This window comes from Centruroides vittatus, unplaced genomic scaffold (genome assembly GCF_030686945.1).
Source record: "Centruroides vittatus isolate TY-2023 unplaced genomic scaffold, ASM3068694v2 contig_767, whole genome shotgun sequence".
NCBI classification, from domain to species: domain Eukaryota; kingdom Metazoa; phylum Arthropoda; class Arachnida; order Scorpiones; family Buthidae; genus Centruroides; species Centruroides vittatus.
Genome location: NW_027122496.1, coordinates 45,381 through 63,522, shown reverse-complemented (window position 1 = coordinate 63,522; position 18,142 = coordinate 45,381). Strand labels below are relative to the sequence as shown.

The 18,142-nt window shown below is 36.5% G+C and overlaps 1 protein-coding gene across 1 annotated transcript; it reads right to left on the bottom strand.

The window, feature by feature from the left end:
- Window positions 1-3,642: 3,642 nt before the first annotated feature.
- LOC136981566 (uncharacterized) lies at window positions 3,643-5,022 on the bottom strand. The gene has a single exon (XM_067277888.1). The coding sequence runs from the start codon at window positions 5,020-5,022 to the stop codon at window positions 3,643-3,645; it is 1,380 nt and encodes a 459-aa protein (XP_067133989.1).
- Between the last annotated feature and the right edge of the window lie 13,120 nt (window positions 5,023-18,142).

Genomic DNA, 18,142 nt, shown 5'->3' with positions numbered 1-18,142 from the left:
CGCGGATATTCTACCTACAAACGGATCATCATCAATAGGTACAGGATAAGCATACATCCTTCTGTTCCAATCTGCATCAGAATTGTAGCCAAGTTTTATGTTTTTTCCATAATGCTGGGCTTGACTTATACTTAATGCGGCAAGGATAAGTGAAATTACGAATTTCTCCATTATTTCTCTCACTGTGACTAAATCAGATGACTCTGGCCGTTTTTATATGTTCATATATCGTAATCAAGAATGTTTACCAGTAATTGAATACAGTGTTGTTGCGTATAAAAATATTTTTCTCGGAAACAATCTCAAATTTTTAGAAATCAGAAAATTAATAAATTTATATTAATTTTATACGAAATTATTTAATTAAAACTTATGATATTATAAATATAATATTTGTATATTAAAGAAAATTATACGAAAGGAATAATTTAAAGAAATAATCAAAATGAAATATTAAATATAAATTTGTCGTGACAGATTAAGGATTTCTGTAAATTGTTTACCTTTATTATAATTTTTACTTAAAGTAATAAATTTATTAAACGCATGATTATATTACATACAAAAAGTTCTTGAATTCGCGTGTCTTACTTATATCAAGCAGAATTATTTTGTAAATTATTCGTGTCAATGTTCTAAACTTAATTTTTCTCAATTTGAAAATATTGTACACGTATAAATTCCCACTGTCATTTATCTGTATATTAGTTTAACCGTGTTTTTTTGTTATTTCGAGAAGAGAGTTAGATAGATGTAAGTCAAGACCAGATATGAAAAGCGTAGAGGCAGGAAGCCCCAATTAACTATATAAAACCTTCTAGTTTCCATCGAAAGTCACGTAATTTCAATTCAAATTTTTTCCGAAATGAGTTAGATAGGCGTTTGGTATGACTCCGTTGCTAAGAGGAATTGTACGATGTACAGAGGCAAGACACTACTAATATGAAGTGAACAGCGTATATTTTAAATGAAACAATTAAAAGATGAAGACATCCTTGGAATAAGACTGCTTCGGAGAGAAGGAGCAACTCATGCACAAATCTCACACTCTCACATGTTTGTCGAAACAGTCTCAGCATTTTGTATTTTATTTTGACCCGGTTCTCGGTCTTTTGTCTACCTACAAGTCTGGTTAATTTAATGTGTGCATGATTTGTGTACGAAATATTCTGTGCCAAATTGCAACTCTTGACATGCACTCCTTCATACCTCTAAGCTGTGCAGCCGTTGACAGCACGAATGTAGAGACGAAACACAGTCTTTCTCATAATAAATTAATAAAATAATTAATTTATAAATAATAATTGCATTCTGGCATTGTCACGATGTCACAATACATAAGTACTCGTTTATATTAAGGAAAGGAAGTAAATTAATTTTAACTATATAAATTTTCAAGTTAAGAAAAGAAGAATAATATACTGAGCTGTTCATAAAACTATAAGAACTCGGTAGATAAGATAATTTTCTATTCATACCAAAAACTATTAACGAAATCGCGTGATAAGTTGCAACCATCGTGACGTGTTAACCATCTCCTCTGAAGTATCACTTTGTACACCACCGTTCCCAAAGATTCACCATTTCTACTATAGGCTAGATTGTGCGATTTGTCAATATCATGCCATGATGGGAGAAGACAACGCAACAGAATTCCATCTGCCAAACGGAGGATGTTTCCCGGGATAACTTTTGTAAGAGACTAGCCTTGATCAAGGTGTTTGACACGTGGAGAAAGCCCAGGAAATTTTACTTGACGTATCCGTTGGTATGGCTCGAACCCACGACTACCAATTCGTTACGCTACTGCTAGACTTATATAATATAAAGGAATAAAAAATATATCTGTCCTATAATGATGCAAGAATACAGACAAATGTACAGTACGGTCAAAATTCTCCTAAATATCATATATATTATAGAATAATTGCAAAACCTATTAGGTTTGCGAAAGTAGAAGTAAACGGAAATAAATCAGCTGTACGATTATTACAATATTTAGATAAAAGCAAAAGATTAATGTGAGATTAAGGTAGCAGTTTTGTTAAATCTTGCGTGTAAAAAGACATTTTTCTTTACTTTGGAATTTTGTCTTTCCCAGGATAAGTAAACATAAGATGATCGAATATTATAAGAAAAATCAACAATCTCTTCCCTTTTTTTGTGAAAAGTTTCTAGATAAATCCCAACAAGGACTAGTTGACGTGTGGAAACTTCGATATTTCAATAATTACACAGTAGTGAGAGTCGCCTATTCTCAAGAAAAGCATAAACAACCTGCTCGGTTTGTCAAATCCTTACGGCTCTAACCGGCCCACCGATGACATATCTGGGGTGACATCATGGCAATGACAAAAAGATACCTGATCAAATTCCACCTCTTGATATGGATATATAACGAGCTTACATCTAAACTTCACGGCAGACTTCACCCACGAAGTTAATATATTCTATTCTATTCTATTAGAAAGTATGGGGAAACTCCGGAGCCACTCATAGGTATATCACGGAGCTGCAAAGGGCGGAAATAAGAGAGAATAGGCGAAGAGAAGGGGATGAGTGTGGGGCAGGGGTTAAGAATTTTAGGCGTCCGCATCGGAATTTATTTAAAACAGAAATAATTACAAAATACAGAAACACAATCACAAATTACAAAGAGAACAATTTTGCGAATACAAGTGTGCAGAATACAAAAGAATATGATAGCAGAATTATAATAAAAGCTATGTACAATGATAAAAACCAATAACGACATGACAATCGGATTTAAGTTCCCGACAGCTAATCTGCACAAAGGTTTAGTAATAAATACACAATATATGCACAGCAAATACAGTAAGGAACACGGTAACAGTAAAGAAGTTAGCAGTCAGATGAGTGCCGACCCCAGTGATGGGGTGAATTGTAGATATCCTAATGCACGAAAACATGCAAATAGGATTTACAACCAGTACCGCGTCGGAATTTAATTAAAACAGAAATAATTACAAAATACAAAATAAGAAGTGACAAAGAAAAACAATTACGCGGATACAACAGTGCAAAATCCAAGGGAAAATGCCAGCAGAATTACAATAAAAGCTATGTACAATGATAAAAACCGGATAGCAAAGTTACAAGCAGTATGAGTACACTTGACAGCTAATACATACATAGATGTAAAAATAAATACACAATAAATATACAGTAAGTGCAGTGAAGAGCGTGGTAGCATTGGACGAATTGACAAGCAGGTGAGGGCACCCCCCAATGAGGGGGTGTGTAGAAGATATCCTAATGTATGAAAACAGACAAGTAGGATTTACAAACAGTGCAGAGGGAGTACCAAGTAAGGTAGATACAGAAATGCAAAAAATCTCTACAGACTAACAGTACGCGTTACAGAGTAAATTACAGATGTAAAGATGAGTAAAATAACATAGGATACAGGCTAATATACAAAAATGCACAATGCAGGATACTTCGAGAATATCTACAGAGTGGAGTCGGAGAACAGTGAGTCTTCAGAGCTAAAAGTAAGTTCTAGCTGCTTACAAGTCGGCGGGTTGCCTTTGAACCTGCGATGAAGGTGGTCTTGCGAAGGAGTCTTCTACTTGCCGTTTGCAAACATCGAGGTCGAAGATGCTTGCTGCTGTTGTTCACTTAGTTGTTGTTATGGTGGGCACCTGTTGAAAAGAAGGCCTGTGTGTTGATGACGAATTCTTCCAGTTTTTTATAGATTTTCTGATTGTTTATCAACGTGTCTAGCGGGCACGGCCAGTTGTGTCCTTCTTTTAACACACAACCAATCAGCTGCTCTCTATGACTGTCGTAAGTGCTGCAGTCAAAGAGAAAATGCTCAGAGTCCTGTCGTGAAATGCCGTCGCAACTGCAAGCCTCGGAATTCCGGAGGTGAAACCTGTTGAGGTATGCATTAAGGTTCCCATGACCCGTCAGGAGCTGGGTCATGGAAAAAGAAGGGGTGAAGTGCTTCATTTGAAGACGACGGTTAATGTCCGGAATGAATTTGAAGGTTAGTCTACCCGTGAGGCTGCCGTTCCACTCCTTTTGCCATTGTTGGATGGCGTGTTGGTGGTTCCAATTTTTGATGGTAGACTTGGGAATTTTGGTGTAGGCAAGATCAAGCTGGGAACGTGCTGCTTTTTTAGCCATTTCGTCAGCGGCTTCATTCCCGGTGTTATTGGAGTGGCCGCGAACCCAGCTGAAGGTGATGTTGTGGTCATGATGACTGTTAGCGATGATGTTGTGAGCTTTTAAAATATTGGAACCTCTATTCCCCAGATTAAATAGAGAATAAAGAGCAGTTGTGCTGTCGGTGAAAATATCAATGTTTTGCTGGGATGGAAACCAGTCAGAGTGAACGTATTCTATAGCTTTAGTAAGGCCCAAGATCTCGGCTTGTGGCACCGAACAATGGGGACTTAGTTTAAAAGCTGATCTGTGGGTGGATCCTTTGGCATGGTCGAAGAGAACAAATGCTGCGCCTACCTGATCGTCCAGCTTAGACCCATCTGTGTAGATAGATATGTCCCTGTGGTCTTGATGGGGAGTGTTGTTGAAAAAAGGGTAGACTTGCTCAATATTTGAGTCGATGTTTAGTTGTTCGAGGCCATACCTTAAGATGTCTTTCCTAATCTGGTTCGGAAAGTGAGAGATTATTTCCCGGTTCTTTTGACTGGTAGGGTTCGTGCTATCGAATAGGTTGATAGTCTTCCAATTATTTGAGTACATCATTGCTTTGATATGTATGGGGATAAGTGCCCCAAGAACCAACAACGCAGAAGTCGGTGCCGTACGGTAGGCGCGACAAATCCTGAGGGCTGCAATCCTTTGGGCTTTTGATAGTTTCTTACAGATGTAAGTTCTTGAGCATGCCTCAGCCCAGATGGGAGCGGCGTAAAGAATTATGGGTTCGATGGCCCCAAGATAAATCATTCTGGCCGCTCTATGACCTATTCCCCAAGTGTTCTTTGCTATAGCTGTCAGAGCGTTTGCAGCTTTGGTAGCCTTTGCAGTGACCATCTCGATATGGCTAGTCCAGTTTAGTTATTGTTGGATTTTTACACCTAAGTATGTGATTTCGGTTACTCTGGATATACGGGCATTGTCTATTTTAATACTGAGGCTACGCTGCAGCGGTGTTTTCTTCGAAAAAATTATATAAGAACACTTGGAGTAGTTGATCGGGAGTTTGACTTTATTGCTCCAAGCCAAAATTTCTTTTAATATTGCATTGGCCAAAATGGAGAGATTGTCACTGTTTTTGTCAGAGACTAGCAGAACAGTATCGTCTGCGTAGCCTTGCAGAAGATAACCTTTGTCCCTGCCGTCGAGGCTAGTGAGAAGATCATTGTGGACCAACGTCCACAAGCCTGGGCCTGCGATAGAGCCCTGAGGGGTTCCTTTAGTTACTTGACGGGTGTACTTGATAGTTTTTGTTATAGTAGCCCACTTCTCTGTCGCTTATGAAACTGTTGATTATGTAGAAGAGGTTGCTTGGACACCTGTAGATTTGAAGTTGACGTAAGATGGCGGGCCACCAAAGATTATCAAAAGCCCCTCTAAAGTCTATTGATATCATGAGAGTGTGTTTGGAGCTTCTCTTGGCCGATCTAATATACTCCATGATGGGTGTCGCGAAGCGGATCGGTCATGCAAAAGTTGGCTCCTGTTCACGCGAAGCTTTTTCCATGGATTTAACTGTTTTAGTGTAGTGCATTACATCGATGGATCCGTGAAAGTGAGAGGAGTAAGATGGTGTGAGAATTTTGGAGATAGACCCAAAAATTTTTGGAGATACGAGTGCTTGAAGTTCAGTGTTTTTCGGATCGATTTTCCGGAGTACCGACGCCGCTGGATCGGAAACATCGACAGAACTATTTTGAGAAAGTGTCTGTGAGCATTGTTCTGAATTTTGGGGCAAATTGGCCCATCCGTTAGTTAGTTACAACTTAGTTTCGGTTTCGTTTCGGCGGGATTCGGTGGGCCGCGTCGGGCCTCCGGTTTGTCATCCATAGGATTTGTTTATTTTCTCTCACCCGCCTTGCCTTCACTAATTTTCTCTCAAAATTTGAGCAGATTATCTTTAGAATTTAGTGAATTACGGCAAGTTTGGTTTTTTCCACTTTTCATCACTTGACGGGGTCAGTGACCTTTTAACGGATTTTCTTAACGGCCGCTGCTTTAGCAACGACTATCGACGGAACTCCTGTTATATCAGCTGCGTCACTTTGCTGACCATCTGCTCGCGTTCTTACTGTTTAAGTGTTCGAGCTTGGGCCTTTTTCTGTATTGAAATAGGATGGCCATCAGCACACTTCAGGAATTTTTGGAGTTCTCGGAAAAAATCATCGAGGAATATAAGAAATACTCTCGCAATAATTCAAAAGGGAGATTAGGCACTGGAGAACACATTAGATTTATAGTAGAAAAATTTAAAATTTTGACTAAGAGCGCTGAAGAGGTCATTAAGAAAAACTCTATCTCTGGAGTATTGCTTGAGAAATTCGAATTGCTAGCAACTAAGGAGGAAGTTAAACTATTAATAGATGAACAGGGTAACAAAAATATAGATGCTATACAGGAAGTTAAACAGAATATTCTTAATCTGGAGAAGGCTTCCTCAGTTAGGATGGAAGGGACTACAGGGACCGCTCCTTCATATAGTCATATATTGCAAAGAGGAATTAAAAACACACAGCCAGAAAATAAACCCTTAACACCAACATATACTGTGCTCGTCTATAACGAAAAAGAGAATAGTACATCCGAAGAGACCAGAGCGCTGCTTACAAAACAATTTGACGTAAAGAAATGTCAGATGCCTATCAAACGGGTGAGAAAAATCAACAATGGTGGAATTGCCATTGATACTACTAATAGGGAGGATGCTGAATTTTTACAGGAGAAAGCAAACAAATTGGAGGGACTGACTGCGCGGAATGCGAGAAGGCGTTTACCGCTTATGAAAATAGCATCTGTCCCCAAGTCAATCAATAAAGAGGAATTGCTGGAGTATATTAAGGATCAGAATACATACTTTTTAACTAAGTTTACGATGGAGGAACTTCGAGAGAAAGTTGCCGTTCGGTTTTCAGTAAAACAGAGAGATAATGATTACTTATCATGGGTGATAGAGGTGGCACCAGAGATTAGAACTGAAATCAAAAAAGAGGGACTACTATATATACAGTGGAAGACATGTTATGTATATGACTTCATACCAGTTCGACAATGTTACAAATGTTTAAGCTTCGGACATCTGGCGATTAACTGTTCTGCAAAAAATAAAGTCTGTAGCCATTGTGGAGATAATCATTTATTTCAAGAATGCACTAAGAAAAGTGAAAAACCGAAATGTTCCAACTGTATAAGAGAAGGCTTTGTTGAGCACGAGCACAACACCCTGGACAAAGAGTGTCCTTTGTATTTAAAGGCCAAGGCATTGTATGTCAAAACCGCGGACTACTTGCCGTAGTGTTCCTTGTCCAGTTCAACTTTTCTTTTAAGTTCGCGCGTTAATGTTAGTCTCGTGAGTTCGTGATGATGTTACAATGGTATTAGTGCCGCTGGCACGGATTGGGTTTGTCGGTGCAACCTTGCTGCATCTTGTTTCGCCCTCTCGCGTTTGTTTGTATTGTCGCGTTCGCACTACAACAGGTAGTTTCTCTGTAGTGCTGCAGCAAGATGGCTGCATTACTTGTTTGTTTCCGTGTTTGTTTTTGTTGTTTTTTTTTTGTTTCTCTCGATTCATTTGTGTTCTTTGTAACCCGGGATTTCTCTGTAATGGTTATGATCCTGTAGTGCTTAAGCGGAGCAGGACATTGTACTTAGTGTTATTGTACAATAAAGATAATGAATGAATGAATGAATACTCCATGATGTTGTTGAGTGCCGTAATTGTTGATTTGCCCCGGATAAAACCGTGTTGGTTTTGACTAATAATCTTTTTCTTTTTGAGGAAGGTGAGGACCCTATTTATAGTTAGTCTATCGAGGACTTTGCCGAAAATGGATAAGAGACTTATGGGCCTATAATCTTTAGGCAAATGCGAAGTGTCGTTAGGCTTTTTCTTTATGAATTTTATTGATGCCTTTTTCCAAGTCTTAGGAAAATAGCCCAGGGTCAGGCAGCGGTTAAACAGAGTAGTGAAAGTCACCGGTATAGCGGCGAAGGCCTCCTTGAGCATCTTACCTGTAATCTGGTCGGTGCCTGGGGCTTTTTTGTTATTAATTACCTTGATAGCATGGTTGATCTCGTTGCCAGAGAAAGCTTGATCGTTGTCTGGGTTCGTGGGGTAGTCACTGTTGCTCCTTATTTCACGTTGCTGGTCAGAGTCCTGACTTGGGTCGTCCCAAGGGAAGTGATAATTAAACAGTACATCGAGGGTACTGTTTAAAGAGTTTGTGAATGTACCGTCAGAGGTCTCGAGAGAAGAGGGAATGTCCGATTTGCCTTTGCCCTTAAAGGCTATGTAGTAGGGGTCTGTCCATGGGTCGTTGAACTTACTGCAATAGTGCCTCCAAGATTTGTGCCGTTTTTTGTTTATTAAGGTTTTGTATTCATTAAACTTACTGATATATATTGCCTTCAGATTTTGCCTGTTTTGGTCGTTTGTCTGTCGTTGATATTGTCTTCTGAGACTACGGACTTTCCGGCGGTGAGTTTCAAGTTCTCTGTCATGGAGCATTTGTTCTGGTTTTTGGACATTTCTTGCTTGTAATACGATAACTGTTGTGCATTAGTTCCGTTAATTTAGCGATGCAGTCATCAACTCCCTGCTCGTCCATGGCTGTGATGGGCCCCCCAGGGTCCCAGTTGTCTTGTATATATTGCCGGTATGAGGGCCAATGAGTTTGCTTGTATAAGAATCCATCAACTAAGCCCATAGCCTCTGTATCCATGATAATCTTTATGTACCGGTGGTCGCTCGCTGTAGGTTCATCAATAGTAGCACAGTAGGTAACTTTTGGAGTCATGTGAGTGCTGGCCAAGACAACATCCACCCAGCTGTCACCTCTGGGGGAATGGTATGTTGATAAGGGACTACCACGAAGTTAATAGCCGAAGCTCAACCCGCCAGCTCTCGTCTCCTTTCCCCACCTCCATGTACGAAGCTTGTGGATCAAGACTTCCGCCATTCTTGAACGTCTCCATCGAACTCTGTCTCCCGAGAAGTCTCCCTACCGCCGACTCGGTCGAGGTATTGCACTTAGATATTTATGTAAACTCTTTCGATCGACTTAGACATAAGTAGCTAGATAGATGACATAATGTATTTCTTTAGATATATTATCGAATTATAATATCCATTGTGCTTGTCTGTAGACGTGTCTTATTTTAGGTTAGTAAACTTTTATTATTTGTTAACCGGGTAACCTGTCTTCACTCGGAGAACAGATGCCTATTGACTTACTCGCGACATCTTAACTGGTGTCATACCTGACAGGAACGGAAAATTATACTATTTTCTCACCTCTAACTGTAAACAAAAGAAAGTAGCTATTCCTTGACAATTGAGCGGGTATAACGCTTTCGACCTCGAAAAGGGGGGTTTAAATGATATTAATCAACCCCGACCACTTATCAGATTAAATCATTTTCACATTTTAAAAATATATATGGTGTAAAAATTCTGCTGGTTGCATTAAGAGGATTTTGATGTGTAAATTAATTTATTATAACATAGACGTTAAACAATGCAATTTCGTGCATATTAACGAGATGGTATCGTATCAATGTGCAAGTGAGCTGCTGTTTAATATAAGTAAAGAAATAATTAAAAATGGCTTAAGAATAAAACTTTGTACTTTAGCTATTCGCAGATCGTATCAATTCGAAGCCCAAGAAGCCTAAACTTACCAAAGTACATGAACAGAAACCTCTTAATTTCGTCAAACGTTATAAAAACTGGACTTTAGAAATTGAAAAATGTTTGTATGGTTTGATGAATCCAAAATTAATAGATTTGATTTAAATGGGCGAAAATGGATTACATCGATGAAGTCTATAACTGAGCGAGAAGTATAAACTACATTGAAATTTCGTGGTGGTAGACTTTTGATCTGGGACAGTATTACCTATTTCGGGCCTCAAATGCTATGTTCTATACATAATAGAATGAATAGCGTTATTTACACTGAGACGCTTGACAATTATTTGTTACAACCTCTTGGTTATTATCATATCGATATGAGCTCTTTCATTTATGGACAAGATAATGATTCAAAACATACATCCGGGAGGAAATGTCATGGATTCGGGATCAAAATATTAGCCTGCTCGAATGGGCGCCTCGATTGCCTGATCTCAGTCCGATTGACACATCTGGTCCCTTCTTAAAAGTCGCTTGTCTCACTATTCAGCTCGACAAATTATGCGAACGTGTACAGGATGAGTAGAACAAAATAACATTTGCACGATTGCAGGAATATCAGTTTCATGCCTGATCGCATTAGGAATGTTTTATAGGTCAAAGAAAGCTATACTGATTATCCAGTTCTTTAAAATAGTCTTCTATATTCTTTGGGAAGATTTTGATGCTTACTGTAATGCAGAGCTACCCCAACTTACTTTTATAACGGAACCCTTTTCACTTTAATGAAAAACGTTGGATTCTTGACAATGACAAACGTTAAAATTCTGCAGATATCAACGAATTAAAGAATACTAAAAACTTTGCATCAAAACCGAAAATAAAACTACAATTAATTAAAAATACAATGAAAATTAATTAATTAAAATTGAAATCAAATCAATTAAAAATTAAAACAATGTTTTTAAAAGCTGTTTAAAGTTATTTTTAAATTTTCAAATTGTAAATCAAATTAATTTTTAAATTTATATTATATGTGTGCTGTGGTTATACAACATTTGCTTTAAATATATATACAGATTTAACAATTGTACTTTTATTTATGTGTTAGATCTTTTTTTAAGGTTATGATTTTTTGAATGATTTTCTAGCTTTAGTTTATGCTTTACTGTTTTTACGATTTTCATTACCCTGTGAAAAATTATATCATGATTTCGGTTTGTTTGGTTACCGGTAAATCCCCATTGTTTATAAAGCTAAAAATAACTTCAGCCCGTGTTTAGTCTGGGATTAAGTCCCCATATCGTCGGAGAAGGACTCGATCCGTGAGTAGAAAAATTACATCTCACATGTCAAATCTGCATTTGCACTTTTTCACATCACTAGACTCAACGGATTTTATTGTGGAACCTCAAGTTTTTATTGGCGGAACCCTAGGATTTTGCGGAAACACAAGATCGTAACCTCCGCTGTAATGTATTTGATAAAATAGCCCGGACAATATATGTAAATTCACAGAAATATAACACTGTACAATAGAACTCTCTTCTTTCGTCCTTTCTCACATTCAGGAAGTAACCGTGTTTGAGAATAGTCTTAGAGAATCACATCCGCGAAGAGTTTCTATGGAATTCCTATTTAAGTCTTAGACAGGTGTAGAGAACAGCGTAAACTTTACTACAGGCCGTTTACTTTTTAAAAATTTGAATAGGAGTTATGCTTTTTTATGGAACTTTTATATATCATAAACCCAGTTTTAAGTGAATATGCTAGAAATACCAATTTTCTGTCTCGGAAAACTTGTATAAAATTAAGAGGTATAATATTCTATGGGATAAACTGTTGTTTAATTGTGTTCATAAAGGTGTAAGTTCTAAAATACAAGATGTATGTTTATACGGTACGACCAGTTATTAAAAACTATATACACGTTATTAAAATTTTGTATTGTTTAATATTGACAATTTGAAAATAGATCTTACGACCATCGGGAAGTGGGAACCGAGTAAATAAAACTTAAGATTGGTAGGTGGTCGCGGGTTGGCGAATCTCCAACGGGCTGTTGGCACTTTCTGCATTTTCTTTACGTGCTTAAAACCAAGTCATCCTGACTGGCATCCTTATTTGGTAGATCGCCCACGTGTAGTGTTGCTGTATATCATAAAACCAGTTGTAATTGACCGGAAGCTAATGGTGAAAATCTACTTATTGGACAGCCCATCTACATGAAGATTTACGGGAGCAGTCGTAGCATCTTTAATTGGAGTTTAAGTTTTTAAAGAATTTTCGTACCAATTTCCTTAACATTAAATAAAATATGTCAGTTTTTCAAACAATCTGTCTATCGTTTGGTTCCTTCAAATACCTTTTGTTTGTATCTAGCCTTAAACTTTGAAAATCTTCATCGCGTGGTAGCTTAAAATAATGTTAATCGCACTATGGAAATGAGTACGGATATATATATGGTATTTAAGATACTGGACACTGAGGAAGAAAAGAGATTTATGCCCTTTTCATTTCTCTTGTATTTAAGTGATACTTTAATTGAAAAACAGTATTTTTGATAAGTTTTTTGTATTAGTGGAATTCTAAACGGTAACCCATTGATAAAATTTCTGTTTTACAGGTAAATAGCGGACTATCTTTCTCAATACTTTTCAACAGGGTCGTAGCCACGGTGGGGAAAAGTGGCTGAAGCGCCCCACCATAGGTCATTTAGTCAAACGAATAATTATAGGTCAATAGGTTATAATAGTATTGCGCGGCAAGAAAGCATGGTGGGAAGACGCTATCATGTTGGTCGGTGACGGGAGCACTATCTGGTGAAGGAGTGGGGAACTGGAGGTTCAGCGTCTGTATGGTCTGGGTAAGACTCAAAAATTATACAATGTTCGAGGTTCGGGTTTAGCAGGAAAGTTCTAGTACCTTCTGTTCCCTATTTAAGCACCGCAATCAGTGCGAATGAATTGACGCATTTGAGTTTGTTCAGAACATACCGGGAGCGAAGTTTATTTGAATCGTCGTTGCGTCCATGTGCAATAGAGGTGGTGCACGTGACGTCACATGGCGCCATATTGGTTGCTGATTTCACGTTACCCTGCTTGATCACTTTATTTCGTCAACGTGAAAAAAAAAGGAATTTTACTGGCTTCGCAGCCGATTTAAAAGGTAATGATTTGATAAAATATAAAGAGAAAACTTCTTTTATAGAATTGGATCCATAAGAAATGAAACAGATGGATTTTTCATCCAACGACTTAACCACGTGGCCAATTATAGAACATGGGGAGACGGTAAATTATTTAGTTTTAACAACTAACGCTGTCACACTAGATCAGATGAAGGCATACAAATCACTCGATGCTCATAATTATTTGACAAGCGGATTTATTTATCGTGATATTTTATTCGTAATCATTCAGTTTTGCTTGTAGGAGAGGTACGTATCTTCATGCGAGACTTTCCATTACTCATAACATAACTGCGTTAATGTAAAGATGAATGTAATTTTATATTTAGTCACATTTTAAGTCAGGTTGTATTTATAATTACCGTTACAATATTTTTTTTGTCACTATGGTTTTGTGTTGCGCAAGTCTCTATTATTCAGATTAAATTAATTAGCCTAATAAATATGGCTATAATAAATTGGAGGGCTTATCACATCCGAGACTGACTGGAGCAAAATAGACTAAATTTTTACAAAAATTAGCCTTTAATTAACCACAATCAAATTTTTAGTAGAATGCATTTCGGACACAAAAACTCATCAGCCTACATACACCTATACAGTATAAACACAAATATCTATCAAGACCATCTTAACATAAATAGCAATTCCAGTCTAATACATCCTGGAATCGGCTGATCAGGAGTTTTTGTGTGAAGGAGTTTGCAAATAATTTACTGTCTCCTCATGTTCTATAGTTGGCCACGTGGTTAAATCGTTGGATGAAAAATCCGTCTGTTTCATTTCTTATGGATCCAATTCTATAAAAGAATTTTTCTCTTTATATTTTATCAAATCATTATCTTTTAAAGCCAGTAAAATTCCTTTCTTCCATGTTGAGGTAATAAAGTGATCAAGCAGGGTAACGTGAAATCAGCACCCAATATGGCGGACGATTATTTTATTGGGCGGAGCGATGACGTTAAATCACGTGACTGCACCCCCTCTATACTAAATTTCTTACGTCGTTTCAAACTAATAAGTGCTGCGTTTACTTCTATTGTATGTTGTAAATGTTTTAATAAATCCGTTAACGTTTGTCATGAGTTTATTTAATATTTGGACCGCAATACCGTAACAATAGCAATCTGAAATGAATATTAGACTCTTTTTTAGCACGAAAGGAATATTATTTTATTTCAGTCGTTGAGTTGCAAAATAACGTAATTAAAGCAACATAAAATGTTCAGGATATGCGAAGACTGTTTTTTTGTTTGTAATAGTGAATTTGATTTTGTCTTTATTATTTAAATTAAAAAAATTCATACAATACTAAATAAGGAAATAACAAGTATACCACACTTCAATAATTTTATACATCGATTGAAAATTGTAATTAGCTACGTTTGCAGCAGTTTCGGTTAATTTGATGGTTTTAAAATGGTTGATTTTCAACTAGTTACTTCTGTTACTTGCAAATAATAAAACAAATTTGTACAAAATATTAAAGGTTCTTTTAAGGTTTAAGTTTCTAGTGTAGACGATTCGTTCAGAAGCTTAAACTTTTAGTTCTTTTAATTTGTTTAGGATGTGTAGCGGTACTTATTCATTTCCTTTTAGGAAGACAAAAGAGGAAGCTACCAGTTAAAAGTAGTAGCGAAAGTGGTAGAGGCGAAGAAGAGAAATCGAATCAGAATGTTGGCGCTTCCTCAATTGCACTTAAACTTGCACCTGCATCAAGTGGATAGTCGCGACCATATAGTTCGGTTGCACAGGATCAAACGTATTTTGATAATGATGTGGGTCACTGGCTTGAAAGTTGGTTTAATATGACCTCATCTCAAAAAATGGAAGTTTTAAAAAACTGTTGGTCATCAATTGTAATTTATAACTTTGCTAAGGTGCTGTGCAACGCAATTAAAAAGAAAATTGACGGAGTACGCCTTGATTCAGAAAAATCCATCGGACAAAGATACAATGTGTGATCCACTATGGCAGGAAATGATAATGGTGTCCAGAAAATTCTTTGAGAAAAGTATACGAGAGCACAAACTGTGCTCTCGTATACTTTTCTCAAAGAATTTACTGTGCAAGTCACAAACTGAACTTACACGGCTTAAACGAAATAGCAGTGATACGAAATACGGTCTTCACAATAAAAGAAATATAAAGATTCTTCCGAAAATCGGTCCTTGATCGAAAAAAATACATACGGAATATACCAATGCTCTGTGAAACCCATTGATTTCAAAAATATAAAATTATCGCCACATTCGAGGAACATTATGTGCAAATCGTTATGGCTCTTGAAAAACTATCAACAGATGGTAACAATGCAACAACAGAAGCTGCTTTTCAAATGCATTGCGCTGCTACAAAATCAGAATTCGTTGTTAGTGTTAGTCTCATAGCAAAAATGCATCGCTCCTGCACTTTTTGACTCAAGAGCTTCAGTCAAAAAATGTGGACTTACTTCAGTGTGCAAATTACATAAAATAAATCACAGACATCATTCAGAAGTTCGACATTGAATGGCTCTGTCGTTGCTGCGGAAATCATTGTAACACATACTCATATGGCATTTACACTGTCAGTGCGTTCAATCCTCTTTATAAGCGCAAAATCTGTATCGCACGGCAAATACTGATTTCCTCGCTCTGTATAACATTGATAGTTTTTCTTAAACTGTACTTTGATTCTGTTTCACTTATTCATTTGCAGTATCATAATGGCATGCCATCTATTAACCTAAAGATTGATATATTGATGCTGAAATTGGTGCAAGACTTATGGCTTTTCCAAATTAAATATCTATAAATATATTGAAGAAAATGTGCATAATGCGCGATTTATTAGTTTTTTAATATCAACATGCAATGTTTCCTCTGAGCTGCGCGGCCGCGCGCTGCTCAAATTGTTGCCGCGCACGAAAATTTATGTGCCGCACAGCGAGCATGCACATTGATTCGAATTGTTGTTTACTTATTTCTCACTGTCTGCAACATGATTATTGCTACGTATATTTCGATTAAATACATTACATCATATGGAAGTATGTTTTAGAATGAATTTTAATTTTTACTTTATAATTAATTGTTTTAATTTTTATAGGAAAAAATAAGATTTATATATATATATGCTCAGCAAAAATTTTTTTGCTTAGAGAAGTACATGTTCCGCACAGCTACAAAAAAAAAAGAAAAAAAAAATAGAGGGAACATTGTCAACATGTAACCATACGTTCATAGTACTGAACTGTACTTTTAATTCAAAATGGCGGCAATGTCTACATAGGCCTTTTTCAAACTAACCGATTAAATTAAATTGATTAGGCAAGAAAATTCAGCACGTTAGGAATCTCCAAAAAATATAGCTCTCTAGACGTATTCTATGCAAAATTGATTTCTCAGTATGCGATAGATACGTAAAGAAAACCCGTAAAATTCGACGTTGGCAACGATTGGCCATTACAAATTGTACGTAATATAGTATAAAATTGTGATTTATACTGATACTTTATGTAAAATACATTTACATAAATTGACGCAACGTTGCTTTAAAAAATTTTGGCTTATTTGTTTATAAAATTTCATAAATTGACACACTTTCGAGTAATTTTAGCAAAATTTCAATTCGTATTCATATAAATTAATGCACCGTCCAGAAAATATCCTCCAATAAATTTAAATTAGTTGGATCAATCCCAGTCAAAAGAATTATATTTCAGTAATGAAATTTGTTTTCGCAGATCTAAAACGCATACAATTATTATTATTTTCAAATATGTTATGGATATTGCTACGCATTGTGTTATTGGTGAAAGTTCTAGAAGTATAAAATTGTACTCAGTTGGAGGAATCAGAAAACTAGGCGCCGGTCATAGCGGGAAAAGCTGATGAGGAAATGCATTACTGTGTATATTTACAATCGATCTTGCAATAAAGTAAAAACAACACTGTGTATCTCAGTCTAGTGTTAGTTTTATTGGTGACTGGTAACGATAGTGAAAGAAAAAAAGCTTAAAATTTTTTAATATTTATATTCGAGTTTTTAGACGTAGTAAAGTAAAGGAAAATAATTCTTTTTCCTTTAATCTATGCAGTTTTCAATGAATTAGATAGACTGCATTGATAGATTAAGGCATCGCAAAAGAAGGATAATCAGCCAAAGAGCGATGCTTCACGAGAGGACTTTCTATGGAAAACTGGCCCTATTTAGGTGTTAGACATGTAAAGAAAACCTGGAAAATTACGTGGCCATCTGGGTGATAAAGGTAAACCCATACCAACTACCAGTGTCAGTGTTTTTTCCACTGACTCCACTAATTCGCCATTTCACATTATACATAAAATTCCAATTTTTAATATAATGAAAATGAATTTTCTATTTACAACTCTTACTTATTAACTGTATATAATATTTATATGAATATGTTGTTTTCTCTTTTTCAATTAACATTAACCTTCCGTAAGCCTGGTGAATAAAATAACGCCGTGAGCCTGGTGGGGTCCAGAAGACACTATATTTTATGGCCTGTTGAAAAAAATATGAATCTTATGTTAGTATATATATATAATAGATTTATAAAGACATACTTGAAATAAAACAATCATTGCTTTACGTGAAATATTTATTCACACGACAACATAATAAAAAACAAACTTTTTTGTTATAACAAAAAGAAAAATTTCTTTTCTTTGGAAATCATGACTTAATCTAATCATAACCTAACTATTTTGGCTTCATGTTAATGGTACATAATATAATAATGTTTTATCTGTTAAGGCATAAAAATGAATTTTCTTCAGTCAAAATTTGAGATTAAGAATTCAGGCATTCCTCACAAACTAATTTTGCCTGTATTAAAATAAACTAGAAGCCACCCGTGACTCGTAACGCCCAACAGCTGCCTAAACGTTTATCTACTGACGCCGTGAACGTGTTAAAAATCAAACAAACACAAAAAATACGAATTCTAAACAAAGAATATTACTTACAATTTTACAACGCAGTGAGCCTGGTGGGGTCTGTGACGCCCGGCACTCACTCATGTACGTCTTGTTCGCATGATATCGCGCGATGCACTAAAAATTTGATGGCGATCGCCAGCGCATGAATAGAACTGAAGCTACTAATAACCTGAAGTCGCTATCGCAACT